General features: G+C 44.2%; 11 protein-coding genes across 11 annotated transcripts; 8 read left to right on the plus strand and 3 right to left on the minus strand.

The window, feature by feature from the left end:
- Window positions 1–253: 253 nt before the first annotated feature.
- Window positions 254–1,756, plus strand: VTP01DRAFT_3708 (uncharacterized protein; the record flags this gene model as incomplete). Its single annotated transcript, XM_069382309.1, has 6 exons — window positions 254–369; window positions 1,040–1,071; window positions 1,134–1,267; window positions 1,349–1,518; window positions 1,579–1,659; window positions 1,717–1,756. 6 exons carry the CDS (start codon window positions 254–256, stop codon window positions 1,754–1,756), a joined length of 573 nt encoding a protein of 190 aa, XP_069236034.1.
- Window positions 1,757–2,101: 345 nt separating this feature from the next.
- VTP01DRAFT_3709 (uncharacterized protein) lies at window positions 2,102–2,651 on the plus strand (the record flags this gene model as incomplete). Its single annotated transcript, XM_069382310.1, has 4 exons — window positions 2,102–2,152; window positions 2,213–2,235; window positions 2,302–2,416; window positions 2,472–2,651. 4 exons carry the CDS (start codon window positions 2,102–2,104, stop codon window positions 2,649–2,651), a joined length of 369 nt encoding a protein of 122 aa, XP_069236035.1.
- Window positions 2,652–3,986: 1,335 nt separating this feature from the next.
- VTP01DRAFT_3710 (uncharacterized protein) lies at window positions 3,987–4,739 on the plus strand (the record flags this gene model as incomplete). The annotated part of the gene is made up of 1 exon (XM_069382312.1): window positions 3,987–4,739. The coding sequence occupies one exon, from the start codon at window positions 3,987–3,989 to the stop codon at window positions 4,737–4,739; it is 753 nt and encodes a 250-aa protein (XP_069236036.1).
- Window positions 4,740–5,399: 660 nt separating this feature from the next.
- Window positions 5,400–9,897, plus strand: VTP01DRAFT_3711 (uncharacterized protein; the record flags this gene model as incomplete). Its single annotated transcript, XM_069382313.1, has 16 exons — window positions 5,400–5,567; window positions 5,621–5,770; window positions 5,829–6,239; window positions 6,298–6,438; window positions 6,493–6,648; window positions 6,707–6,893; window positions 6,952–7,127; window positions 7,181–7,276; window positions 7,334–7,510; window positions 7,570–7,683; window positions 7,741–8,190; window positions 8,253–8,869; window positions 8,931–9,071; window positions 9,131–9,268; window positions 9,325–9,715; window positions 9,778–9,897. 16 exons carry the CDS (start codon window positions 5,400–5,402, stop codon window positions 9,895–9,897), a joined length of 3,633 nt encoding a protein of 1,210 aa, XP_069236037.1.
- A 261-nt stretch (window positions 9,898–10,158) lies between these two features.
- On the plus strand, window positions 10,159–11,322 carry VTP01DRAFT_3712 (uncharacterized protein; the record flags this gene model as incomplete). Its single annotated transcript, XM_069382314.1, has 5 exons — window positions 10,159–10,449; window positions 10,513–10,567; window positions 10,630–11,042; window positions 11,108–11,156; window positions 11,228–11,322. The coding sequence occupies 5 exons, from the start codon at window positions 10,159–10,161 to the stop codon at window positions 11,320–11,322; spliced, it is 903 nt and encodes a 300-aa protein (XP_069236038.1).
- Window positions 11,323–11,366: 44 nt separating this feature from the next.
- VTP01DRAFT_3713 (uncharacterized protein) lies at window positions 11,367–12,803 on the minus strand (the record flags this gene model as incomplete). Its single annotated transcript, XM_069382315.1, has 4 exons — window positions 11,367–11,475; window positions 11,537–11,885; window positions 11,949–12,474; window positions 12,537–12,803. 4 exons carry the CDS (start codon window positions 12,801–12,803, stop codon window positions 11,367–11,369), a joined length of 1,251 nt encoding a protein of 416 aa, XP_069236039.1.
- A 1,696-nt stretch (window positions 12,804–14,499) lies between these two features.
- On the plus strand, window positions 14,500–16,212 carry VTP01DRAFT_3714 (uncharacterized protein; the record flags this gene model as incomplete). The annotated part of the gene is made up of 3 exons (XM_069382316.1): window positions 14,500–14,739; window positions 14,817–15,293; window positions 15,361–16,212. 3 exons carry the CDS (start codon window positions 14,500–14,502, stop codon window positions 16,210–16,212), a joined length of 1,569 nt encoding a protein of 522 aa, XP_069236040.1.
- Window positions 16,213–16,374: 162 nt separating this feature from the next.
- Window positions 16,375–20,446, minus strand: VTP01DRAFT_3715 (uncharacterized protein; the record flags this gene model as incomplete). Its single annotated transcript, XM_069382317.1, has 14 exons — window positions 16,375–16,423; window positions 16,480–16,808; window positions 16,863–17,056; window positions 17,111–17,221; window positions 17,284–17,409; window positions 17,471–17,565; window positions 17,650–17,752; window positions 17,813–18,272; window positions 18,328–18,485; window positions 18,563–18,982; window positions 19,040–19,136; window positions 19,191–19,815; window positions 19,873–20,228; window positions 20,285–20,446. 14 exons carry the CDS (start codon window positions 20,444–20,446, stop codon window positions 16,375–16,377), a joined length of 3,285 nt encoding a protein of 1,094 aa, XP_069236041.1.
- Window positions 20,447–20,981: 535 nt separating this feature from the next.
- On the plus strand, window positions 20,982–23,040 carry VTP01DRAFT_3716 (uncharacterized protein; the record flags this gene model as incomplete). Its single annotated transcript, XM_069382318.1, has 8 exons — window positions 20,982–21,042; window positions 21,101–21,167; window positions 21,227–21,257; window positions 21,313–21,594; window positions 21,653–21,860; window positions 21,914–22,642; window positions 22,699–22,929; window positions 22,988–23,040. 8 exons carry the CDS (start codon window positions 20,982–20,984, stop codon window positions 23,038–23,040), a joined length of 1,662 nt encoding a protein of 553 aa, XP_069236042.1.
- A 263-nt stretch (window positions 23,041–23,303) lies between these two features.
- VTP01DRAFT_3717 (uncharacterized protein) lies at window positions 23,304–24,249 on the plus strand (the record flags this gene model as incomplete). Its single annotated transcript, XM_069382319.1, has 4 exons — window positions 23,304–23,405; window positions 23,466–23,592; window positions 23,658–24,079; window positions 24,142–24,249. The coding sequence occupies 4 exons, from the start codon at window positions 23,304–23,306 to the stop codon at window positions 24,247–24,249; spliced, it is 759 nt and encodes a 252-aa protein (XP_069236043.1).
- Window positions 24,250–24,625: 376 nt separating this feature from the next.
- VTP01DRAFT_3718 (uncharacterized protein) lies at window positions 24,626–26,461 on the minus strand (the record flags this gene model as incomplete). Its single annotated transcript, XM_069382320.1, has 6 exons — window positions 24,626–25,165; window positions 25,239–25,536; window positions 25,600–25,850; window positions 25,914–25,988; window positions 26,064–26,186; window positions 26,255–26,461. 6 exons carry the CDS (start codon window positions 26,459–26,461, stop codon window positions 24,626–24,628), a joined length of 1,494 nt encoding a protein of 497 aa, XP_069236044.1.
- Between the last annotated feature and the right edge of the window lie 95 nt (window positions 26,462–26,556).

A 26,556-nucleotide genomic window follows, 5' to 3' on the forward strand; every position in this document is an offset into this window, starting at 1 on the left:
TTTGATTGTATCATCAGCGTCTGCCAACGTGATCCATTCGGGATCTTTGTATCTTCATAAACATATCTAGTACATGCGTGTCCAATGCGCTCTAGCGGTGACAAATGATCTGACGAGTTCATTCATCATTGTGAAGCAGACAGCCCAATTTACAATCTCGATATCTTAAAGATATTATACTTGGGCGGACCTTTGAATAGCATGTTGTTTATCTCTAATTGACCATGATCTGTATTTTTGCTGTGAGCAACAGATGGTCAAGATATTGGTTAAGAAACATTTGATCTATGCAAAATTCAGGAGGTTACAAATCTGGAAATATAATGGATTTTTCATAGAAAACAGGATATACATTGTCTTGCTCACAGAGTAAAAAGACTATACCGTGAAGTTTATCACTTCAGCGGTTGTGGCAGTCCCTTCCTCGTTGATTGACACCCAGCGGCGGTGACTCGGGGTGGAGCGCGAGACAGATGCTCGGGTCTTGTTTCCGTATTTTTGCCTCCAACAAAAGGTAAATACACTGCGTTTCGCTGTTTACTATGTAATAGAAAGCTGCTTGGAAGGATGACTATGTAAAAGGGTTGAAGGCATTGCGTTGTCGGTTGGACGAAATTCAATGTTTGAAATCTTGGTATCCTTTCGAAGATTTGATCGCGATGCCGTAAGGCCAAACAGAGATCAAATAGGGAAGAATACGGCGTGGTTTGGAGGTTACATAATCTCTATACAACCAGCCGTTTCCTTCACCCGCCATTATTAAACAGTCGTTTGAAAAAGTTGCTCAAATTGGCGTAAAGGCTGGCGTGACATCCAATTTCTTTCTCAAGCTTCCTTACCTGAACCGTTGCTACCTAGAGGCTTGGTGTTAACGGTGGATCCGGATGCGAGATATGTTATATTTTGTCCAACTGACGAACGCTTTGCCACAGATGTGTAAATAAAATGCGCTCAAGCACTGATGATGGGAGCAGCAGCTTTCTGGGATCCAAAGATGGGTTTAGGTTTAGAAGGAAGATCGCTAACTCGATTACTGTAGATTCATAAACTACATTTATCCACTGACAATTAGTGAGTATATATATACAACACTGATGTTATCTTCAAGCAATTGCTGATCTTTTATTCTGCAGTGGAAGATTACCGGAGGAGCAGCAAATCTGACGAGCAGAATCAATCCGAAGCACCAAAAGCAGACAATGAAATTCGATGTTCGCCATCCGGCAAGATATCAAAATACGTAGATGTTGGATTAGAACTGTTAAAGGTATATCTTCCTATTGATTTGTCTGCCAGCTATATATATATATATATATATATGCTGACTGCTTTCTTTAACGTATAATAGAACAAAAGCTCAATAGTAGTGGTCGGCAAGGGAATGACCGTGAACAAGGCCGTTACTGTAGTAGAAATCATCAAACGACGTATGCAAGGTTCTTTGCATCAGTATACCCAACTAGGAAGTGTGACGAGCACTGAGAAGTGGGATCCAATTAAAGGAAAAGATATGGATAGGTGATTGATATGTGGTTTGTGACCAAGGAAATGGATGGATAGCTGAACTATACTATACAGGATGGTTGTCAACAAGCGAACACCAGTCATCATTATGCATCTTTCAAAAGTGGCTATTCCGGATCTGGAGGCATCCTCAGGGTAAACTTGATAATATTACGAAATCCTTATCATGCCATTGATCGAGCACATCGTTAGGTACCAAGCACCGACAGGAAACGATATATATGCAAACTAATTAATACAAACTACTGTAAATCTCTACCCTCCATTATCCGCATATGTACATACTTCTTTGCAAATAACAATGAAGCTTATACACCTTTTCCAAAAATTAATGTCGCTGCAATTTGTCGTTTTGGTGTATAAATGTATTATAAAATTTCACAAAATGCGACATTACTTTTGGGAAAAAGTGTATCCTTTACCACAACGTAATGGAAATCTCATTTTAATCGTGGCGTTTTGATGTGGTTTACTTGTTAAAGAAGAAAGGCAGCTTGACTTCTTCCGTCTGGGATACTTCGATTGATTCCGTCGCCACTTTCTCCTGAACAGCCAGAGTGGCGATCGCGCAGTAACAATGGCAGAACCACTTACAATGTTTGTCGTGATCCGCAAAGACCTGACAAAGGTAACGAACGTTTTCTAGCAGATAATAGCAAACAGTGTAGTAACATAGGCGACTCCTTAGACTCTCAAGTGGAACACTGGAAGGTACTGTTCGTTCACATTCGCAATCTCGATTTCCAGTTTTTGATGCTGACTGTGCGTGTGGCTCAGTGTGATAGCACAGGCCTGCCACGCATCCACAGCCGTTCTGCACGCGACGCAGGACACGGCAAATACAAAGGAGTACCTCGAAGATGTACACAATATGCATAAAGTTATATTGGAGGTAACAGTCATTGCGGGAAAAATCTTCAGCATATTCTCAATGTCTTGGTGGTTAGACAAAGAATGCCGAATCTTTAGAGAAGCTGGTAGAAGCACTGCAAGCGCACGACGTGCCGCTTTTCAAGTGGGTCGAACAGCCCGAGAATATACCTACATCCGTAGCGACCGCTCCTCTGCGCGGTCGGTCTCCGGAAGTAAAGGATATCTTTAAGAAATATTGCTCTCTGTATCGATAAAGCAAAAGCGATCTGATGGAATCTTTCGATAAATTGGTTCTGCCGCATGCGAGTTGCGTTGGTAACACACAATGGTGAAAGGTTCATGGCACGAGCAATACCTGTAACACCTTCAATCTCGTGACCAGCATCGCTGACAATAGACAAAGAATTCTACCATGGGCTTATCGCGCAGTCCATCAAAGATCCCTTGCCTGTACTCCAAGCATAGCCGTTTAAAGAAATAGAGACTCGAGTCATCGGCATGTGTGGCAACACTTAGTTTTACATGTGATTGTGGTTTCTTGTCAACAGCACAGTCTAGATTCCGTGACACAGAGTTCAGGGCCCTGCGTGTGTCTGAAGCGTCATTAAAACCGCGGTGACATATGTTCATTATCTATCTTTGGATGCATGAAATTTGAGCTGTAAAGTTTGCTGTGCAAGCTGAATATCGTCATAGTAACGACATCTGGTGTCGGAGGCACCAGGGGCTGCTATTCAACGCTTTGAATTTCAATAAAACTGTGTTGAGCTTCTGTGAGATACGATGGAATAACGGTTGCTACATGTACCGAGGCGACATTTGTAATATGTACAAATTTAATGATGATAGATATCTATAATGTATGGAATTCGCGCCGTAATATATGGTCGGTTGAATGTTTAGAGAAGCTAAGTGGAGAAAGCAGGAAGCCGTTACGATATGGTCCGTGGTAGAAGCTTCGCAATTGTCCTGCAGCGACTTTAGGTTGTACTTTTATCCCAAGAACTGGGTGCGCACCGACGCCGAGGGAGGGTCGATCATGCATTTGTCAGCCAGCCACGAGCAATGTTAGAGTGCGCGGAGGAGAAGGAAATTATTATTTCATAGATTCGCGAAGAATGAATATCCAACAAAACGACGCAAAACCTATCACTCCCAGCAAAGCCTACATATTCTTTTCTTTTCTTGACGGCGCGCTGCATGCAAGCTTGTTTTCTGGAGCTGTGCCGATTCCCGACCGATTCACCATTCTGTCACTTGCTTCTTCGTAGACATATTTGCCCGCCTGGTGCCATTATTTGAACAGGTACGGGCGAGTGTTTTCCCAGTAGATGGGCCGGGACAGCGTAAGACTTGCCGAAGGAGCAATGTGGTCCTACGGCTAAATACCAAGGCAGAATTAATGTGCGAATGGTTGTCGGAGACGATCGATGCGTCCGGAATTCGTGGCAAGCGCTTGCCAAAAACGCATGGCTGGTATCACCTTGCTCGCGTGTCGACATTCCCTCGTTGTCAAGGTAGCTCCGGGTCCCACAATAAAAGGGTAGGCTCGACCCATACAACATTTCTGCGACTCTCCTCTTCTTCTAATGCTCGACAAAAATAATCATCACGGCGGCAAACCTTCACTGCGATTGAAAAGACTCTTTGGCTCACAGCGATCAAAAAATGTCGAAGGACTAGCAATATCTCCTCCCCTTTTGCAGCATGCCGGCAGCAACATCGTCGATTCCCTTGTATCTCCAACGACGCTGCGAGATCCATATTTGAATTCCGTACCTCCTCGAGTCAGCAGTATGCCCAAACATTACCAGCAGCAGCAGCAACAACAGCAGCCATCGTCGCAACAACCGTTAGCAAGACGAGCCAGGGCAGTTACCGTATCTGTTCCTAATGTCCCTAAGAAATCTGGCGCCCGGCCCTCTCGACTCCCTCGACCGATCAAAGTAGATGCTGCACCGCCGCCACCGAAAAAAGAGAAACGGCTACCACCCGTACCATCCTCGCCGTTACCGTCCTCCAGACGCCATTCATTCGCTTCCAATTTGCGAGCTAAGGCTCAAAGCAATTTATCAACTACCTCAGTCCGAACTGCGTCTACTTCGCTGGAGGAAAAGAAGCGCCATCGCCAATCCCGTGCGGCTATAGCCGTGGCTTCTTTGCCATCGCCTCTATCCCCGCCTACTCCGCAACGCTCCAAATCCACACCTCTCCGCATAAAAACATATAATGTGTACGATCAGGAACGTCTACGCAAGCAGCGTGAGCTTGAAGAGCTTATCTCTGGAGGACGACGAGGAAGCACCGTCAAACTTACTCTCACACCCCGTAAATTGAATTGAGTCGTACCAAATTACGTTTCGGAGTTGCCCCATGAGTCCAGCCAACCATACCACCATCTCATATATCTACACCCATATATAATCAGCCATACACCTTCTACTATACGCACTCACCACGCTATGAAATTTTATTATTGCACGTTTTGTCAATTACGCTTTGTCCTAAATCCCTATACTCTTATGTTTAAATATTCTTTATACTTCACCTCATAGCACTAATCCATTTTCGTTTTTAGCATTAGATCCTAATGTAACGATACTGTCCTATTCTCCCAAACAATAAAGGAGTGAATCCGAAATGTATTATGCAATGTTTCAAGCCAAAGATTGATGTCTATAGATGCATTTTCCCCGTGGAGATAGTCCAGGTGCCCTATTTCGATCAATGTACTTTACTTACTACAAGACCGCTGCGCATAAAGTACACATAGTTTACGCTCTAAAACGTTTAGACTTGATCACATTGCGTGCGATAAGTAATGGGAGCAATGAATTGGCTAAGAAAAAGGAGCATTTCTATCCCATTTTTCTGTAAATACTGCTTGGATATCTGCGACGAAGCATCCCCAACGCGCCCGAAGGGACGCGAATCAAGACTCAGCCGACGTGGATTTCCAAATTTCGCGCATTCTTTCCTGCCAGTCGTGTCTTATTTGCTGAATGTACCTGGAAGAGCTTATAATCGAAGGCTTCAAGTCCTACGTTTCCAGGACACACATCACAGGCTGGGATCCCGAGTTTAATGCAATCACTGGTCTAAATGGTTCAGGCAAATCAAACATCTTGGATGCTATTTGCTTTGTTCTTGGTATTACCAACCTGTCCCAGGTAACATTTGACAATCCGTACAGCAGCTTGAACTATGCTCTAAAACTAGACAGGTGCGAGCAAGCAATCTCCAAGACTTGATTTACAAACGTGGACAAGCTGGAGTGACAAAAGCGTCTGTCACAATTGTCTTTAACAATCAGGATCGGTCAAAAAGTCCAGTCGGCTTTGAAGCCTACAAGCAAATTACAGTGACGAGACAGGTAACTCGACCTGTATAGCCTCGGGTTCTTATGCATACTTAGGCTTTTTTTTGGCAAGGTCTTGATGGGAGGAAGAACAAAATATATTGTAAATGGTCACAATGCTCAGCAGCAAACGGTACAGAACCTCTTTCAATCAGTCGCATTGAATATCAACAACCCGCACTTTCTTATCATGCAAGGACGTATCACCAAAGTACTCAACATGAAACCGACAGAAATCTTGAGCATGGTCGAGGAAGCGGCTGGTACAAGAATGTTCGAAGATCGAAAGGTCAAGGCGTTTGCCACGATGGCAAAAAAGGAACGCAAAGTGGAAGAAATAAATACCATACTGCGAGAAGAAATCGCACCCAAATTGGACAAATTACGAAATGAAAAGCGCACGTACCTTGACTATCAAAAGACAGAAGCTGAAATGGAGCGGCTCAATCGACTGATGGTTGCATATGAATACAAACGGCAAGAAGTACGCTTTTCCCGAATTGCATTTCAGTGTATGTGCAGATATTAAACAATGAATGCAGGACAAATTGGGCAAGACCGAAGCAATCAATACCGACAGACAAGCAAGAATCGATGCTATGACTCAAGCTGTAAATGTGCTAAAAAGCGAACTGGAGACCATTGAGCAAGACAGAGCAGTGGCCATTAAGAAAAGCAAAGAAGTAAGACGGACCCTATTAGTCTGATAGTTCTGTTACATTAATGCTCGCATGTAGAATTCCTCCAGTGGTAGCCGTTACAAAAAATTGGAAAGAGCCGTGCAAGACTACTCAAAGCAGATTGTGCGATTAAAGACGAAGAAGAATTTGCAGGAGACATCCAGACTTGACGAGCAAAAATCATTATCCAGCTTGGCGACCAACAAGGGCGAGGTGACTAGATTCTTGTCAATATGCTATAGTCCTAATATTGACAATACATGCATCCTAGATGGAGCGAGCACTGTTCGAGAAGAAAGGATCATACGAAAAGATTAAGGAGCAATATGAATCCTTCAAAAAGTTTTATGACGAGAAAGCAAACGACATGCAGAGAACGTCGGAGCTGGTGCAGGCACTCACGACTGGTATATCTGCCGAAGAAGGTCATGAATCAGGCTATATGGAGCAGTTACAAGGTGAAGTCCATGAACCACATTGATGTTAGGAAATACCTATCAATAATTTATATTGTAGCACGGAGAAATGCGGCCAACGAAGCTTCTACAGTCGAAGAACAAGCAAAGCTGAAAATTAACCATTTGCGACAAGAGCTTGCAGAAAAAGAGCCCCAGATAGCGAAAACTGAAAAGGAAGATGCAAGCTTGGTTAACGAGCTAGCAACGAAACGCAATGAATTGAAAGAATTGGAGGTAAGATTAATAGCCTTCTTATTTTAATGGCCAAAGCTTACATTTCGCAATAGAGCCGATTACAATCACTAGACTGGAATCCGGAACGTGAGGATGATTTGCTAAACAGAAGAGCGAAAGCAAAGGAGATGTTGGGAGAGCTGATCGATGTAATGCTTGATTTTATGGGAATGTTATATGTATCTATATTGACAATTTCTCTGTAGCGAGAAGAAATGCTTTCAAGGCGTTTATCAAAACTCGATTTCGCTTATACGGACCCTACACCCAATTTCGATCGCTCCAAGGTCAAAGGTCTAGTGGCAGAACTGATTACCTTGGACAAAGAGCAGTTTAACGCTTCGACGGCGTTGGAAATTTGTGCTGGTGGTCGTCTTTACAATGTAGGCGGGAAGCTATTCATTCTCGTTGCAGGGTTACTAACATCCATCCCTTGTCTTAGGTGGTTGTGGAAAATGAGGTCGTGGGCTCACAACTGCTAGACAAAGGTCGCCTGAGACGCCGCTGGACGCTTATTCCGCTCAACAAAATCCAAGGGTTCAAAGCTTCAGCCGAGGTATTGCATAACAGAAATGTGTTTTCGTATTTGGAGATGCTAATATAATTTTGATAGAAAATTGCTACAGCCCAAAAGATTGCTCCGGGCAAGGTGGATCTTGCTCTTTCTCTGATTGGATACGACGACGAAGTGGAGCCGGCCATGCAGTGGATCTTTGGAAATACGCTTATTTGCGAGGATGCAGCAACAGCCAAGCGAGTTACCTTTGATAACAGAATTCGATTGAAATCCGTGACTTACGACGGCGATGTTTACGATCCTTTTGGCACACTTTCTGGAGGCTCCAAACCGCAATCGGCAGGTGTATTGATACAGGTCCAGGAACTGAATCAAGCCCGAGCAGAGATCAAAGGACAGCGTAGACAGCTTGAAATCCTAGAACGTGAACTAGCCGATGCACAGCAAACTATCGTGGAATACAGGAAATGCAAGCAAAAATTGGACCTGCAAGTTCACGAGATTTCCTTGCTCGAGCAGCGATTAAGTAAAAGCCCTCATTCCCAGGTATTTATAAAGGGTTTGCAAATGTCTACCAATGACTAACTGATATCTGCTCCTCTATATAGCTTACACAACGAGTTGAAGCTATCAAACAACAGATAACGCAGCAGGAAGCTGTCATGGTTGAAGCGCAGGAATCTAGGAAGAAAGCGTTGGAAAATTATAAACGTATCGAACAAGAGATGCGTGAATATAACGAGAATAAGGATTCAAAGCTGGAAGAGATGACCAAGAAAGTTGCTTCACTGAAATCCCAGCTGAGCAAGAGCGGGCAAAAGATGAATGACTTGCAACGCGCTGTGCAAACCTTGGAGCTTGAAATTGAGCAGCTAGAGCAAGATAGCAAGGCCTGCGAAGAAGATATCAAGAAGACTCGCGAAACTATTGAAGAGTACAAGCAAGCCGAGCGAGATATGACGATGGAGATAGAAACTTTGGAAGTGAAAATGCAGGAAGCTAAAGAAGAACTTGAGAAAGAAGCTGAAATTATCAATGCGCAAAACGAAGAACTCCAAGAGTTAGAAGCATTATTCAAGAGCAAATCAGCGGAAGTTGTTGAAATGAATCTCGAGATTCAGAAAGCTACGCATGAGCTGGAAAAACATCAGCGCGAATTACATTCAGCCCAGCAAATCGTACGCGATCTGGAAGCTCGATACGAATGGATACCGGATCAAAAACAGCAAGTATCTTTGTTCGATGTTTCGTATTATCCCAATCTAACATTAGATTTATGTTTACAGATTCTTTGGTGAACCAGATACACCTTACGACTACAACAATGTGAACATTGCAGATACCAAAAAGACGCTACAACGTCTAGTTGATAAACACAACTCCATGAGGAAAAAGATCAATGTCCGAGTCATGAATATGATTGACAAGTACGGTGTTGCTCACATGATCCTTAAAATATGCCGCTCTAACAAATTGTCCTCCGTAGCATTGAAAAGAAAGAACAGTCCTTGATGACTATGCTGGAAACCGTGCAAAAGGACAAGAGGAAAATCGAGGAAACCATACAGTCTTTGGATACATACAAATTGGAAGCGCTAGAAAAGACATGGAGCAAAGTTAACAAGTACGTGGTGTTCTTGTCTAAGTGCTTTGCTATACTCTTGTCTAATATCTGTATAGGGACTTTGCGGAGATATTTGCCGACCTACTACCTGGCAACACATGTTGCCTTCAGGCACCAGAAGGCAAGACTATATCGGAAGGTCTAGAAGTTAAAGTGTGCCTGGGTGGTGTATGGAAGCAAAGCCTTACCGAATTAAGTGGCGGTCAACGTTCACTGATTGCGCTGTCCTTAATTCTGTCACTGTTACAATTTAAACCTGCACCAATGTATATCCTGGACGAAGTCGACGCCGCGCTCGATTTGTCACATACCCAAAACATCGGCCAATTATTACGAACTAGGTTCAAGGGATCGCAGTTTATCGTTGTATCTCTAAAGGATGGAATGTTCAACAATGCAAATGTGCTGTTCAAGGCACGGTTCAGGGATGGCACATCTGTCGTCGAGGTAGGAATTGCTTTGTTGGGTGCTATGCAGAGTAGCAAAATGCTGACATGAACCAATTTTAGCGCACAACGCCGCATCGTAACGATAAGCATGTTCGCGGCGAATCTTCAGGATCAAGAGGTGCTCGAAAACGCGCGCGCGGGAATAAAGAGAATAGGCCTATCCCTGCATCAGCGACGTAATTAAACTCATCATCACCATCGTCAAAGATGTTTAAAAATCCAAACCCTTGCAACCTTGTTTTTCCCCGTCCCTTCTTCATGTATCATGTATTTAAAATTAATTAAAAAATGTACCGTACTACTACTAGTCCATAGTTAGCGTCCCAATTTTGACGCAGATCTAATAACCTCTTTTCGCGCAATAATAGCAGCGATATGCGACGCGCGAAAAAATTTGTTTCTCCCGGACTAACGCGACTCGTTCCTTTGACACGATCCATAATGACAATGGAAAATAAGCGACCCGCGCCTTCAGCCAATGGCAGCGGCGCCGGCCAGGCAACAAAGAAAGTTGCAACTACTGCGACTAGACAACTGTCGCTCACCTCCATGTTTGCACCTGTCAAGAAGGAAAAGAAGCCGGAAGCCGAAGAATCGCCAAAAGATGCACGACAGCTTTTCAAAGATCTCGATAACGAAATTCAAACCCTACTCGAACTTGAAATGGCAACAATGCACTACGAATGGGTCAAAGCCCTCAAAACCGAATTCACAAAGCCTTATTTCCTCAAGGTAGGTCACTGTGGTCTCGTAACAACTGCAACGTTCGACTAAAGGAGAAATGCACACCCATAGCTTAAGAAATTCCTCAAAGCCGAAACAGAAGCTAAAAAGCAAATCTTTCCACCTGGTACAGTCTAGTTGCCTCGCCACGCATCGTCTTTTTGTCATATAACTCACTGTATAAAATAGAGCAACAAATTTACAGCTGGTCCAAGTATACCCCATTATCCAACGTCAAAGTCGTAATTCTGGGCCAGGACCCGTATCACGGCCCTAATCAGGCACATGGCTTATGCTTCTCTGTCCGCAAGGGTATCCAAATTCCACCTTCATTGCAAAATATCTACAAAGCCATCCAGACCGACTATCCTGATTTTAAGATCCCTAACCACGGCTATCTTGAAAACTGGGCAAAGCAAGGTGTCCTGATGCTCAATACATCGCTGACTGTCCGACGCAGTGAAGCAGGAAGTCACTCGAACGCTGGCTGGGAACAGCTGACAGATGCGATCATTACACACTTGAACGAGAAGAAGGCCAACATCGTGTTTATGCTCTGGGGAGCGCATGCACAGCGCAAGGGTGCCAAGATCGATAAAAAGGTAAAATGCCGATTTCGTCCTTGTGCTACAGTGTCGGAGGCTCACGTCCTGCTTGCTTCTGCTAGAAACATCTCGTCCTCAAAGCTGTCCATCCTTCCCCTCTATCCGCTCATCGTAAGTATTCTACGGGTGGTGGACCGCCAAAATGAACCTATAAACTGATACATCCTTTTCTGCATCTGTAGGTGGTTTCTTCTCATGTGGACACTTTAAGCAAGCCAACGAGTATCTTGTCAAGAACGGCCGTGACCCCATCAACTGGAATTGTTTGTGCGACTAGGAATCTCGTTGTTGTAGTTGTTGCTATTACAAATAACATTGTAATTACACGCTTGCGTGGTCTTTTCCTCTGCAATCGCGTTTACACATTGGACATTTGCTGTTGAGAACCAGCCATTCATGCACGCATGATTTGTGGAAATGATGGTTGCACCTACGAAAAGATAGTGGGTTTCTATCCATTTGCAATATAAATTCGAGAGGAAGAGACTTACCAGAGAACACAAAGGATATCACCATCGTCGTAGGTTGACAAGCAAATTGCGCAGACTTGATCCTGCTCGTTAGGGATTTCCAGCGTATCGTATACAGGTTCTTCCCTGTTCTTCTCCGGTGGCTCGATGACGCCAAGCTGGATCCAGAGACGATCTATGATTCCAGGCTCTGCATCTGATTTGGTGGCTGGAGTAGATACATGCTGGTGGGCAGCCAAGGCAGCTGCAGCTGCAGCGGGGGTTGTGCCTTTGTTGGATTTAAACTGGTATACGGGTATCTTGGCAATTTCCTCGCTAGATGCGCCGCCCATATCGACGGCGTCGTCGACATGCAACAGTCGCATACCCACTGTTCGTACGTTAGCGACATACATGTTGCTCAGTCCTTTTCCAAATGCGCTGCTAAGCTTACCGAGAACGCAGGGCAAACAGAAAATAACAGACGTGCATAATAATACAGGTACACTAAGCAAAATATAGCCGATAATGATGATAATAAGTGACAAGTAATACAATGGAGCAGCGGTTTCGTAGCAGGTTGTGGAGGTGAAAAGTAGATAATTGCCGATAATGAACCATAGGAACGAGAATAAATCGAGTGCGGATTTCGCTCTATCTACCCAACTCGTGAAGGCCGTATCGGAATACAGATCTGGGTTCGTCTGCGTGTGTGCGATCGAGACGGTTGAAGTCGGTGCCGGCGGCCGTTGCGGCTGTACGACCGTAGTCGGCCTTTCGGTCATTGGATATACTTCGCCAAGCTCTGCTCTTGATTGTAAGTTGTTGGTGATTTGACGTCTTCGTGGTGCAAGATGAAGATAAACAGTAAGGGGACATGATAGAAATAATCGTAATATATACACAGTCAAAAATATGCGGAGAGGTTTGTCGCAGTACATTTCCCACGAAAAGATCAAAACGACAATGATCGCTAATATCTAATATGCTTGATTTCTTAGCTATGATTCAGAGATCTATTATGTAAAGCGCAGATGCTTGCCTGTGTAGCAACAAAGGAGAGCGTCGCTGCGAGGATAAACTTGGATGTTCGCGAACTTCGCCGCCAGTTAAAGACGAAATGTGTGAACCAGTGCGATCGCACTCTTCGCGACGTAGGTGCAGCGCTTCTCGACAGGTTGACGGCATTGGAGGGAAAATTGAGTAGGCGTTGAATAGCGGGACGAGTAGACGATGTCGAAGATGTTGAAGAAGCGGTTGAAGTTGTGGAGGGATGGTGCCGATGACTGAGTGTAGCTGGAGAAGGCATCGTCTGTCAGGTACGTGGAAATTGATAGACGAAACACGGTGGTGAACCTGCCGAGCGAAGTTACATGAATGTGCAGAGAGGAGAAAGAGCGAGCAGTGCACGGAACTCCTCCTTTCTGGCTTGGATCTTCAAATCCGGCAAAACGGTCCGGCTTACGTAATGACTGGGATGTCCGGTTTCCGAGGGACCGAAGGGTATAGATATCAAACGAAGGCCAGCAGTAAACGCGGAAACAGTCCGCCGATTTGTCCGACCGAACAACTCTTGATTACTTTGAACAATATATATGTTTAGAACTGGGAATATCAGAAGCAGTTTCGCCATCCATCAGATTTTTGTCCATCTTGGGAATCAAAAGGTCTAGATAGCCGTATAGATTCATGTACTAGTTTTATCTAAGAAGAATTTCCTCCGTACATACATCGAGGCTAAGGACATAGACAAACTACATCGGGGAACTTATATAATGAAACATATATTCGTATCTTGGCCGACGCGCTGGTGATATATGAACACTCTTTTTATGTGTTGAGTGATCTGCCAAACATCTGCTTGATGCACTTGAGTTACGATACGTGACCATGTACTGGATCGAGAGATAAATATCATCAAGGCTAGAATATGTCTTGATAACTGTATCGTCTTAAACAACAAAAGACTTGCACCTAGCACCTAGGTGTATACATATTACAGTAGTCCTCAAGTAATTTCAAGATGTTGTCTGGTTCCCGGAGTTTGCTCGAATACAGCGATACTTGTTGAAAGTCGACGACGGAAATGGTGTTACGAGAGATCCATTGCAAGCAAAGGAAGACGGTGGACCGATTTCTCTCAGAAGTTGTCTGGAGTGAAAATAACCGGGATTCACTGTCTTTACACGTGACATTGTCGTGCAACAAGCCGCTGATATACACTTTTTCCATAAATTAATGTCGCTGCAATTTATCGTTTTGGTGTATAAATGTATTATAAAATTTCACAAAATGCGACATTACTTTTGGGAAAAGTCTACAATGCAATACACATCTGCAATTGCAACATCGGGCAAAGGTTTACCAAAGGACCGAGAAGATAAATGATGCTGGGAGCAATTTGACAGGCTGTTAAAGTCTTCTGTTTGTAGCGGCTTCTCATGCATCTGATATTGCACCTACTGCAGTACCAACAATTTCTCAACTGACCATATTAAAAGCTGCAGAATGGAAAACAAACTATTCGCGGAATCCTTCAGCATGTTGAATTCTCGAAACAGTATACCTATTCGACACAGCCGCAGTGAAACAGACTGCTGGAGTGCTCGCGTATTGTGATCGGAGCAACTACCAAACATTGGGAATTCATGCGACCGCGTGAGATGCTCAGGTGATATCATAGTTCAGCAGCAACATAGAAGGCAAAAAAGAAAGAAAAGGGCATCCAAGGATTTAGCTGGTGCTAAAGCGAACCCCGTGGTGAGACACAACAGAGCCGTGGCGCGCTCATATCCATATCGGTACAGCGCCATGATGAAAATTTGGCATGGATTCCCAATTTCTGAGCGCTGCGCCCTTTTCCTTTTCCTTCTCGTTTGGGCAAGACATTTTTTCACTCGTTTCTCGCAGCTAATGTTCCAAGGAGGAAAAGCTCAGGACATCAATTAAACAATCACATTTTTCTTTTCCCTTCTTCACCTTCTTGTATTACTGTATACTCGATAATGCTGCTGCGATATTTAATACCATCTGACGCCAGGTTCTACCGCCTCTACGCTGTACCGCTAATAGCCTCGCGTCCTGAGCAGTTTGATCTCGACGGATTCCGCGCATACATTTCTCAGGACAATGGGCACGGCGCCTACCCCGATTCTTTGCCATTCACAAGCTTCCAAGACGCCTTCCAGACGTTCGAGCGAGACACAGACGCACAGTACGAGTTGCACCCAAAATTTGGGCGTTATGCAAGTTATCCCTTAGAATAACGTAGAGTGGTTTGCAGCTTGATTTTATTGACAGCCGTTGCTTGCGCGTTCACTAGGTGTGGGACATTGCAGACCAGTGGTATCAAAAGTGGAATGTCATCTTCTCTCTGGATCATATGTGGAACTGGGCACCGCAGGATCAAGTAGGAGAGGACATCTCGTTTCTGCACGAGACAGCAGCAGGCAGCCGGACGACGTTCCAGGCCACCAGCTTGAAGCCCTGGCTGGATCACATTACACAGCGGCATCACATTCATCCAGACCATAGACGGTTCTTGGAACATTTTTACGACCATCTTGTACGACTCAATCAAACCAATCGCCCCCTCTCCCTCACGGGCGCTGGCTCTCTCAACACCATGCCATTCTTCCCTCCGAGCTGGTTTGCCGACAAACAGTTGCAGAAGCGCAGTAAAGAGGGGCTCGCATCATCCTTCCTCGCTCGCTTTGTACCACCTTATCGGCTGACTAATGTGCCGGAGCGCTGGGATGTCGTGTTCCTCAAGGGATTGACAGTGGATTCAGAAAGTCAGGTGAGTCTAGTATAGCTGATATATTGTGAAAGTGACAAATCCGGAACTGATACGTCTAACATCCAAGTATGCAATTGATCCTGCGCTTTTGGCAACGAGTATCCCTCTATACGGCCTCACACTCATCTACGACGACCAGACTGGCTACAGCCACCTAGCCATGGTCATGAAGAAAGCCACATATGGCAATCTCGAAGATAGCCTGGCCCGGGAAGTTCCCATGACCTATGAAAAGCCGCGCGCATTGGCGCTCTCTGTCACAAAGCGCATTAAGGACTTGCACTGGGAGTACGTGCACGGTAACGTCCATCCCCGCAATATCTTGCTCAACTTTGCAGACTACGTCGGAGACCTCGCGGATATAACTTTCATGCATCGGAATACTCTCGATGACTGTCTACAGCAACGTAGACAACGGCGACGACCAAACGGAGGAAGATGGCCATATGTCGCACCAGAGTTAATCAACAGCGATGCAGACATAACAACCGCCGCTGATATTTATGCGCTCGGCATTATTCTCTGGCAGCTCATATCACGAGTGACATTCCCAGACGACGCGTTAGTTGATCCCCACGTATATCGGATCGGGCCGATTCCTGGAGTTCTCAAAGAATGGCAGGATTTGTGCATTGATTGCCTGCAGCAGGATCCATCAAAACGGCCGAACGCGTACACTGTATATCGACGGCTAGAAAAGATACCAGCCAATGAACCATTGAATGAAGATACGAAAAGATATATCATGCAGCGGCGCGATGAAATTCAGTCCTTCCTTGAAACAAATCGAATCAGCACACCATCGGTGACAAGTGCACAGGTTGGCGAGCAGATCTGGACTGCATCAGTAACACGAATGGTCAATCAAGGTCTCGAACACTTTCCGTGCCTCGTTCAGCACTTCCCACATTGCATCTAAGCCGCGGATGGAAAATTCTTCAGCGAAACCTCATATTCTCTTCTATTTGCTTTACTTTTGCTTAGAAAACCAAAACGATTTATCGCCACAAATTGTAAATGTTTTCATTATAGTCTCCTCCTCCTCGCTTTTCTTCTCCGTTATTCATTACGTCTAGCATTACTATGACAAATCAAATCCTGCTTCTGCATTGATCGCATACACTAGTTTCCTATTCCATTTCACGTTAGTAACATGTCAATGAATCATCAAGCTCACGTTTCTTACCTTTTCAATATATCTTTCGAGCTGAACTGTGGAAGTTTCAAGAGATTTATACAGGTTGAACTAGTTGGCAACCTATCGTCGTCGGGTCCTGCATTGCGGATACAGATTTGCGGGTGCAGTGCTTTGAAACCCAAGAGCGGCGGTCGAGAACACGAAGTTACAAACTTTACAAATTTTTGTCGCTGCTCGTTATCTAGTTCTTGCAAGACTTGCCAAAAGTTTTGTATCGTGGGATCTTGCTCGGTGTAGCCAGCGTACAAGGTGTGTCGTCGTAGATCGTTTATATCAATCGGAACTTGCGCTCCTCCTAAGAGCACTTGCAACTCATGCTATCAGGAATACGTTAACACCTCAATTGTCACAACAGCAGTGTTACGTAGTACCTGGTTAAACATGCGCAGCCACTTGATATCAATGATAGTAGACAAACCCCTGAAAAATGCCTTGCATTGCCGAGCAATTTGAACGTTTAGGCGGTAGTTGGCAACGAGATAGACATATCGGATCTTGTTTTCGTTCGTTACAGGAATGTCTTTGCCACCAGGGATAAGCTCCACAGTTCTAGAGGGACCTAAATCTTTACGATGTTGAGTAAACACGCCGGCATCGAGAGGTGTATGAAACTCCATACCATCCTGTGACAGTGTAAAGTCTAGACTCAAATCTTCAACGTTGCCTTGAAAGTTCTTGACTGCTATCAGACCTTTATACAACTCAGGGTCCAAAGATGGCAAATCGTCCACTGCGAAAACAAAGGAGCATTAAAATCCACCATTATTATTGTATGTAGTCAATATTACTCACGGTAATTGATGCCTCCTAAGCATTTTTTAAGAAAGAACTCTGCGAATGCAACGTCCAGCAAGATGCCCTCGTAAAGAGCTTTGCCAATAATTAGCCCGAGGAATTCATAAAACGCAAGTTGTGTCGCTATGGTACCCAATTAGAAACATTGAACGATTTGAGCAACAACCGCATTAGGCAACTTTACCGTCAGTCGCATATTCGTTCGGGTTTGGATATAGCAGTTGATCCGGGGTAGCGAGGAACAGACCATAGTTGGTGTCGAAAGCCTCGTGACTCAAACTAAGGTTTTCGTGAAACAAACAATCGCTGCTGTCAATACCCGTACTCTGCATGTCTACACTTTAGGTAATCTCTTTGCCTTACCTTGTCAGAAACTCTTTGAATACGCCTCCACCGTCTATACCAGCTTCTTGCAACCCGAACTCGTCTACAAAGGAAATAGGTATACGATGCTTGAGCTGAGCGCCTAAAAATAGCAGATATATTTAGAAACATAATGCTCTTTTTCTGGCAAAACCTTGCGTACCTAAAGGATATAGGTGGGTGAAACCATCTTCGAAAACATGTGTCCGCCTTATTGCAACGCCCATTTGTGGACGTATAAAGTCATCTTGTCTGTCATTTGCGACAAACATTCGGAAGATCTCTACCCGCTGCTCAAAGGGAATAACAAAAGGTATATTGTTCAATACACCCAGACGAGGACTGATGATTGCTAATCGACCTTTCGATGGTTGACGTCTCTCGGGCTCATTTTCCAGTTCTAATTCTTCCGCAGCAACTTGTCGTGAGAAATTTTCGTTGTCGAGATCCTTCACCAGCCAATGATCCTTTGGGCAGAATGACCTTCGAGCATCCCGCGCATGGATCAGTTGAACGAGATGTGTTACGGTATTCCGTAACTGAGACAATTTGATGCCAGTCATTCCAATCGAGTTTTCTAGGTCTATCGACGACGCTTTCCAATACAATACAAAAGATATATTCTACAATGTATATCGTCTAGTCTCATGTCCTTTCTTTCTTTGAAATTTCACTTACTTTCAGATGATTACTAAAGGTGACAATATCGCTTAAAGATAGTTGCTTATTCGTATTTTTCTTGTCAAAGAATTCGTCGTCACCAATCGTCAGTAATAATCTCATGTACAGCTCGCATAATAAGTAAAGGATGCACCAGATATCCGGATTATCCGTGTCTATACAGAGAACAGAGAACAGAGAACAAACGATCAGCATTTGCTCTATAGTAGTTTAAATCCAGAAAGGTTCTTACCAACTATACATTTTACGGCAGTCGACAGGTTATCCATAACATCTCCACTGAACGCCGCAGCAATATCGCTCATTTTCCATGCTTGCCACAGTAAGTGGATGATATGTAAATCAGACACCCAACGATGGTACAACAAAATGTTGAGCATAACATCTCTTCGGGTAACCCATCGTATCATAAGGCTGTTGAAAAGACCGGCCATAACCGCTATAAGATGCATTACATCTTGATGGGAGGCATCGGATGCTATAATAGTTGACATGTGCTGCATGAATCGGCGTACCAAGGATGTTATATGTTCAGTGTCGTAAAGCTTCTGTAAGCGTTCCTTGATACGAGGATCAGCTTTTTGATCACTAATTGTCGGGACTTGCTCCTTGGAATCATCATCATCGGTATAATCGGACTCATCCTCATCGTCTACATGGATAGTGAGTTGCAAAGCCTGGAAGCCTTAGCTACGGTATATATAATTACCAATTTGCATCGCATTCGCTTCATCGCGAGTTGCATCACCCAGGTAAGCCGTAGGGAGATGTGTCAGTAGTAACTGAATCGCTTCGGCATAGTTTTCCTTGTCTCTGTTCAGCATTTCCTCACATATTTCGATCCATATTCCTCAACTTACCAGAGAATCTTCGATGTACGCAGCAGATCGTACATTTCCAATTTCGGTAAAGTTCATCAACAAGCTGGCAGTTTCTTCGTCTGACAGAGTTGCAGTTCCAGTATCATAGACGGATGCTAGTTCCTTCAATGCTCCGCTGAAGGGTAAGTTGCTCAATAGCTTGATTAACGATGAATCAGGAACTCGATCCGTCATAAAAGGGACTGTGAATATCTGCGTGACAAACTGCTTCCATATAAGCTTCTTGGACAACTCTGGTGGCTGATACACGGTTTCTAATGTCGACTCGTTTGCCTGGCTGAAAAGACTAAACGATGGTCGAGGCGCGGATGGTTTCCTATGGGATAAAATAGCAGGTGGTGGATAGTGATATGGCTGCTGACATTGTGCAATGTTGTTCAAGATAGCTACAATTTGATTGATGGGTTCTTGGAATGAAGTGTTGTGTTCGTCTCTCAAGGCTGAGCTTATGCATTCCAAAAGCTTCCCATTGACGATGCACTGTGTAATTATCTGGATATATATGTCGCGTGCTGGAAAACTAGGGTTCATGATTGTAATCTGCTGATAATTTGTCTCGTCCGTGATAATTGACAGCATGGTTGCGGCTGGTGTTATGAAGGTACTGTGCTAAGATATTAGTAAGCAGCAGCTTTTGTTACGCAACAGAAATGTTGTATACCTTGACCCTTTGGATATAGCTGGCAAAAGCACTCTGTTGGCAATGAGCACTAGTAACCACATCCAAGACTCCGGATCGTCACGATATTCCCGCATAAACGGTGCCATGCATAAAGGAACGTTTTGGAAAGATGCCACAAGTATACTACAAAGCTCGTACACAAATTTTACGTCGGTTGGTTGAGCGCAGCGATATATCAATATAATCTGACGTATGCAGAGGACTGTTCGTTGTATGGCTGCCTCGTGCCTATCTGGATCTTGCAGTAAACTTGGGAGCTCAAAGATGTTCTGCTCTAGTTCTGCTCGTAGCTGCTGACGAAGTATTCCAGCTTCTCGTTTCTCGCGATAGAATGACTTCATTCTGATAGTGAGTCGAGTAGATCTGAAGATCGCCGTCACCCAAGCTTTACCTGTATAAGTACTGCACTTCTATTCCGTAATCGTTCACGCTCTCTTGCACGACGTTCAGCTTGCGCCTTTGCTAAAAGTGTCTTTTTATCCTCATGTGAACGCACACCTCCGAGATTAATATTGCGTTTCGGTTTGTAATTCCCTTCGAAAGTGAATTGCATAAGTTGTAGAGGAAAAGCGTCAATTGCGCATTAAGATGGCCCGTTCATCCCCGAAAGCATTTGGTCCTCAGCAAAGCGGAGCATCCCGAGTTGGCACTACACATCGAAACTCTACGAAGTCTATGGAGCCACCATATCGATTTGCGTCGGTATCTGGTGCTTACGATGGTGGATCCCAGGACCATATTTTAATTAAATATATGCAATAATGTAACTATGTCTTTGCAGATTCTAGATGGATGCCGCTTGAGACAAGTTCCTTGTGATCGATGGCAATTCATGTTCCCCATCCCTATCATCTTTCTTCTGACAAGATATTAACAACGGGTATCTATGTCTACAAGGGAGACTCATAGTCTCCAAGTACATCATAACCTGATATTCCAAATCGCTGTAATACGTTGTTGCTGAGCCCCGCAGTTGCCATGACGGGACCTGAAAAGTGAAGGAGTACAGAAAGCACATTCTTCTTATCCGAGCCCATTCTCGGTAGACATCTCGAGTCAGATAACTCGTTATACTTTTTGCACGAGCGATGGCTGCAACGAGACCTTTCAACCCGAAGGATTACCCAGTTGTGATCGGCATCGACTTTGGTTAGTGCTGGCGCAAACCTCAATGTAGCTCTTCAGACTTTCTCATCGTACAATACAGGTACAACCTTCTCCGGCTGTTCTTACGCCTTCATTCAAAACGACGAAGTCGTCGACATTGTCAGATGGTGATTGCGAACTGCTAAGCCTATATTTTGCGGATATCACTAACTCCATGACGTTGTAGGCCCAAACAGAACAACAATGTATACCCAAAGGTACTTTATAATTCTGAACCTACCGCAAAACTTGATGCTAACGTTGTGAATGCAGACTCCCACACTCAACTTCTATCAGGGCAACTCTAGCCAAATGACACAGTGGGGCAATGCGGCCCGTCTTGAAATGCAACGACCTACAGCACGCAACTCTGTCCTTCTAAAACAATACAAGCTGTATCTAGACGAGAACATTGCCAAGGATTTACCGCCTCTACCGAATGGTTTGACTATTGTTGATGCCATTGCAGACTATCTTCGTGCTTTCCATGAGCATGTAGTTGCAGAGCTTAAGAAGGGCTTTGCTAGGAATTATGGTCAGCACCAATTTCGATATGTAAGTAGTAACAGAAATGAGTTACCGTTTGACTAGACTGACTCCATGTCGTGTCTAGTGCTTAACTGTTCCCGCAATGTGGTCTGATAAGGCTAAAAGCACTATGCGTGATGCAGCCATAAAAGCTGGACTCATCGACGAGAATGATCACAGAGATCGGTTAATGCTTATTTCCGAGCCTGAAGCCGCCGCTTTGTATTGTGAGAAGAAATGCGACCAGTTCAACCTTCGACATGGAGATCGTTTCATGATTTGCGATGCTGGTGGTATGTTGAATATTAGTATTTGGATATATGCAGTGTGTAACTTGGTTTTCTAGGTGGTACTGTCGATTTAATCGTTTTCGAAATTGACGAACATAGCGGACGCAAACTTCGAGAATGCACAAAGGGTCACGGTCAATCATGTGGTTCTGTATTCTTGGATCGTCGTATGCGAAAACTGTTGAAGAAAAAGTTCAAAGAATATCTTTCATCCATCCCAGCATCAGCGTTCGAAACCATGATGGACACCTTTGTAGACCTTATCAAGCCCCAGTTCGATGGAGTAGAAGATCAATTCATTTCCTTACCCGCATCCATGAATCTCAGCTCGCTGAACAATCCTGCCATTGGTTTAGAAGACGGTATGCTGTGCTTAACGGCTGCCGAACTCAAACAAGAAGTCTTTGAGCCTGTCATCCGTGAAGTCTTGGCTCTTATTGAAGACCAGTTGATTAAGGCACAGTCTTTACAAGCCATTTTCTTGGTTGGTGGTTTTGGATCTTCCAACTATCTTTTCGAACGCGTACAACAAGAATTTGCTCCACACGTTGGTTTGGTGGCTGTGCCACCTCGCTGTGAACTTGCAGTAGTCCGTGGTGCTGTGTACTTTGGACTTAACCCTCGTATGGTCACTACCCGTATCCCTAGATACTGGTATGGTATCGATACTACCACCACATTCGAAGAAGGTATCGATCCGCCGAGCTACAAGATCATTCGTTCGGACGGCAGCGTACGTTGCGACAACAGATTCTCCGTTTATGTTCAACGAGGGCAGCCTCTGGGTAAGTGGTATCTGCTCTTCCAAGTTTACTGCATAGCTTTTAACTTTGTTTTGCAGATATCGACAATTGCGTCTCAAAAGACTTTTTTGCTTACTATCCACACCATACGACATGCACGTTGTACGCGGCAGACACGGAAGAACAGCCACGCTACACAACCAGTCCTGGTGTGCGCAAAGTAGCAAACTTCACTATTCCTATGCCTGCCTTGACAGGTGTTATGGAAGGTGAAAAGGTAGACTTATCTATTAAAATGTACTTTGGTGAAGTTGAATTACGTGTAGAAGGTATGTCGTGGATCGCATTTAGACAGCTAGAAGGTGCTGACGGAACCTTTCATTGCAGCTGTCATCCGAGGCAAGACATATGGTACAACCTGCAGTTTTGATTCTGATTAAAGACTCTCCATCTCATAAGCAAAAATAAAAATAAGAAACGCATTTTATAATTTGTAGTTTTTAGATATTACTTGTTTCTAACATGAAATATAAAGACAGAAATGAAGAGACTGGTTCTTAGATACGTACGCAGTTAATGAAATCTGAGAGTTCTGCTGATATCATGATTCATACGACGGAAAATGCTTGCTTCGCACAGGCGGCATTTAAAATTGACAAGAAGGCGGGACGCGTAAACCTGTTCCTTGAATCTCTTCCTCACAATGTCTGGCTCGTACGATCGTGCTCTAACAGTTTTCTCGCCCGATGGTCACTTGTTTCAAGTTGAATATGCTTCCGAGGCAGTTCGGAAAGGAACCTGCGCTGTGAGCTTTTTGGAGTAGCTACAATAACTACGACGCTGTTTTAACACTTGCTGGTTCCAGGTCGGCATTCGCGGCAAAGACGTCGTTGTCCTCGGTGTAGAAAAGAAGTCAGTGTTGAAATTGCAAGATCCACGAACAGTCCGAAAGATTGCCATGTTGGACGAACACATTGCTCTCGCTGCTGCAGGCAAGTCCTCGTCGCTTGTCCGACGCACTGCCCTCAGAATAGGCTAAATTTGCCCTATTTTACAGGTTTGACTGCAGATGCTCGAGTTTTAGTGAATAAGGCAAGAATAGAATGCCAGAGTCATCGTTTGACAGTTGAGGATCCGCCAAGTGTCGAATATATTACACGATACATTGCTCAGGTGCAACAGAAATATACCCAGAGCGGTGGTGTCCGTCCTTTTGGTATTTCAACACTCATTGTTGGATTCGACGATGGAACACCAAAATTGTACATGACGGAGCCTTCCGGTATCTACACGGCATGGAAAGCGAATGCTATCGGACGAAGCTCGAAGACTGTTCGCGAATTCTTGGAAAAGAACTACAGCGATGATATGGACGAAAGCGCAACGATCAAATTGGCCGTCAAATCCTTACTTGAAGTTGTACAAACCGGTGCAAAGAACATTGAAATAGCAGTGATGGGATCAGACAACAAAATTCGAGTATGTACACCGTGATCTTATATTGTTATCATGCATCATGCTAACGGATATCCATTTTCCAGAACCTAGAAATCGAGCAAGTGGAGGCAGTCGTTGCAGAGATCGAAAAGGAAAAGGAGGAGGAAGCTGAACGAAAGAAGAAGCCGTCAGCAGCAGCTAGCAGCAGCTAAATGTGCTATAATGAACAATAAATCATAAGCAATTGTGCACATAATCCTGTTTTGGAATGCTTGGTTGACAATGACGTGAGAATGCGTGTGCCTTAGAACCTCCATATATACAAAAAGAGAATACTAGCAAGAAAATGTCCCAGTTCTTTGGGTGAATACAATTTAGCAAGGCAACATGAGAAAAAAAGGTCTAGCTAGACAGGAAAAATTTCGTTATGAAACGCATTTTAGGCAAAATGAATGCCGTAACCATGCTTTGATAGTGTAGCAGCACGCTTCTCGAAGATTAATATGCATAGATACTTAAAACATTTGGTTTACTATTATTATAATACATGCATTTACTTGATACAGCGGGGCAAAGGATGTGTTATTATTACAATAGGTATATAAAGTTCTTGTCTTCTCGATCAGTCAAATCTTGATAAATATCGCACGGCTCTCCGGTAAGATTGGCCAATCGCCTTTTGTTTTCACGCGACATCCAAATTCGCATAATAATGTAGCAGATAAGAGCTACGACGTATCCGCCAAGGAAACCACCGATACCGCCAAGATAGCGTGGTGCTTGCTTAGCAACCATCATTAATGGACCACAAAAGTTGCCGATAGTGTAGAAGCACATGAGCGAACCGTTGTAAAAGATCTTCTTTGTGTATCCTTTGACATTGTTGCCGATCATGGTGATAATCAGCGCATAGGAGCCAGTGCTAGCCCAGCTGAGATAGTAGCCCAGCAACTTGACACCGCCGGAAGGAATAGCAAGAAGTAAAATGAGGCCGATCAAGCCAACAGACAAGCCGCCGAAAGCAGTGTAGCATAGCTGTCTGGTTTTACGGGCGACAATCGTGCATATCAGGACTCCCAGGGAAGAGGAGAGGCCACTTGGGATTTGCAACAGCAATGAAGTCAATGGCTGTATTATTCCAAGGAGAAGATAAAATAAGTAAAAGGTCTATTATGCAATCAACAATATAATGTGTAGTTACCGTGAAACCAAGGCCCAACGTAAAAGTTGTGCTGAAGACGAGCATACCACCATTTTGAAGATTGATACAGACGGCTGCGAGCATCATTAGATAGTACCGGATCTCTGTGAGCGCTTCACGGATTTGGTACCATTTGAACGTTTTAACTTTAACGACAGCGTTGTCTTGCGTTCTTTCATCCGAGATCAACTTTTCTTGCTCCGTAAGGCGCAAAAGCCGATGCTTTGGCTTGTCAATCAAAAAGAACCAGCAGACAATACCGATGGTAATAGTCAAGACACCGTAGATAATCTGACCCCTGTGTTCTGATATAAGCATCGAAAATAGATTCTCTCACTCCCGGATAAGAAAATCATCGTACCAACGCCAGTTCGTGATGCCGCGTGCATTCTTCATATGCGCAATACCGTAAGAGGTTGCTGAACCGATAGCAGCTCCCACACCGTTGCAAAGGGTTACATAGCCGAACACAATGGTCTGTTCCCTTCGTCGGTAAAGTGTAGCAATGATGATATAGAGTGCAGGGAGAGCTGCAGCCTCGAAAAAGCCGAGCAAGAAACGGCAGGCCATAAGAGATGAAAAATCATTGCACAGAGCTGTGAGGGTCATGACCTTTGCAACATCAGCAATGTTAGTATGTAACAAACCAACTAATACTTGGATATCTCTACATACCGATCCCCATGCTACTAGAAGGACACTGAGATATTTGCCATGTGGAACACGTTGAAGTATCAAGTTATTTGGCGGCTAATACGCAGAAAAGATAGCTGATGAGCGTGCGAACGACATCGATGTTGACAAACAAGGTTTACTGTCACGGACCTGAAAGACAAGATAGCCAAGGTAGAATATAGAACCCAACCAACTAAACTGCGAGCCGGTTAAGCCGAGTTCGGTATTCAGTCCAAGAACTGGAGCAACGCTCAACGCTGCCTTATCGCAGAACTATTTATATGTGATGGAAGATTGTGTAAGAATATTTCTATGCAAGTATATTCCGTCTATACACAGACCTGTACGAAAATAATCAAGCCGCACAGCGGATAGATGAATGCATTGATTTTACGCTTTAATCTTCGTTCTTCAGGTGTTCCAGCCCAAACGTTGTTTGGCGTTGTATCTTTTTCATTTGTCGTGGAGCTTGAACCGGCTATGCGTTTGTCAACGTCTTCGGTATACACAACGTTCTTTTCCTCGTCTTTCACGCTATGATCCGACATTATGCAACCACGGAAAAAGGAAACGTGGGGCTTTTATACTTGATCAAACATCAAAAGATTTTGCGATTCGTAAGTGGATTTCCCGCGACGTTCGT

Source organism: Rhizomucor pusillus (assembly GCF_041956525.1).
Source record: "Rhizomucor pusillus strain CBS 183.67 unplaced genomic scaffold VTP01scaffold_18, whole genome shotgun sequence".
Taxonomy (NCBI): Eukaryota; Fungi; Mucoromycota; class Mucoromycetes; order Mucorales; family Lichtheimiaceae; genus Rhizomucor; species Rhizomucor pusillus.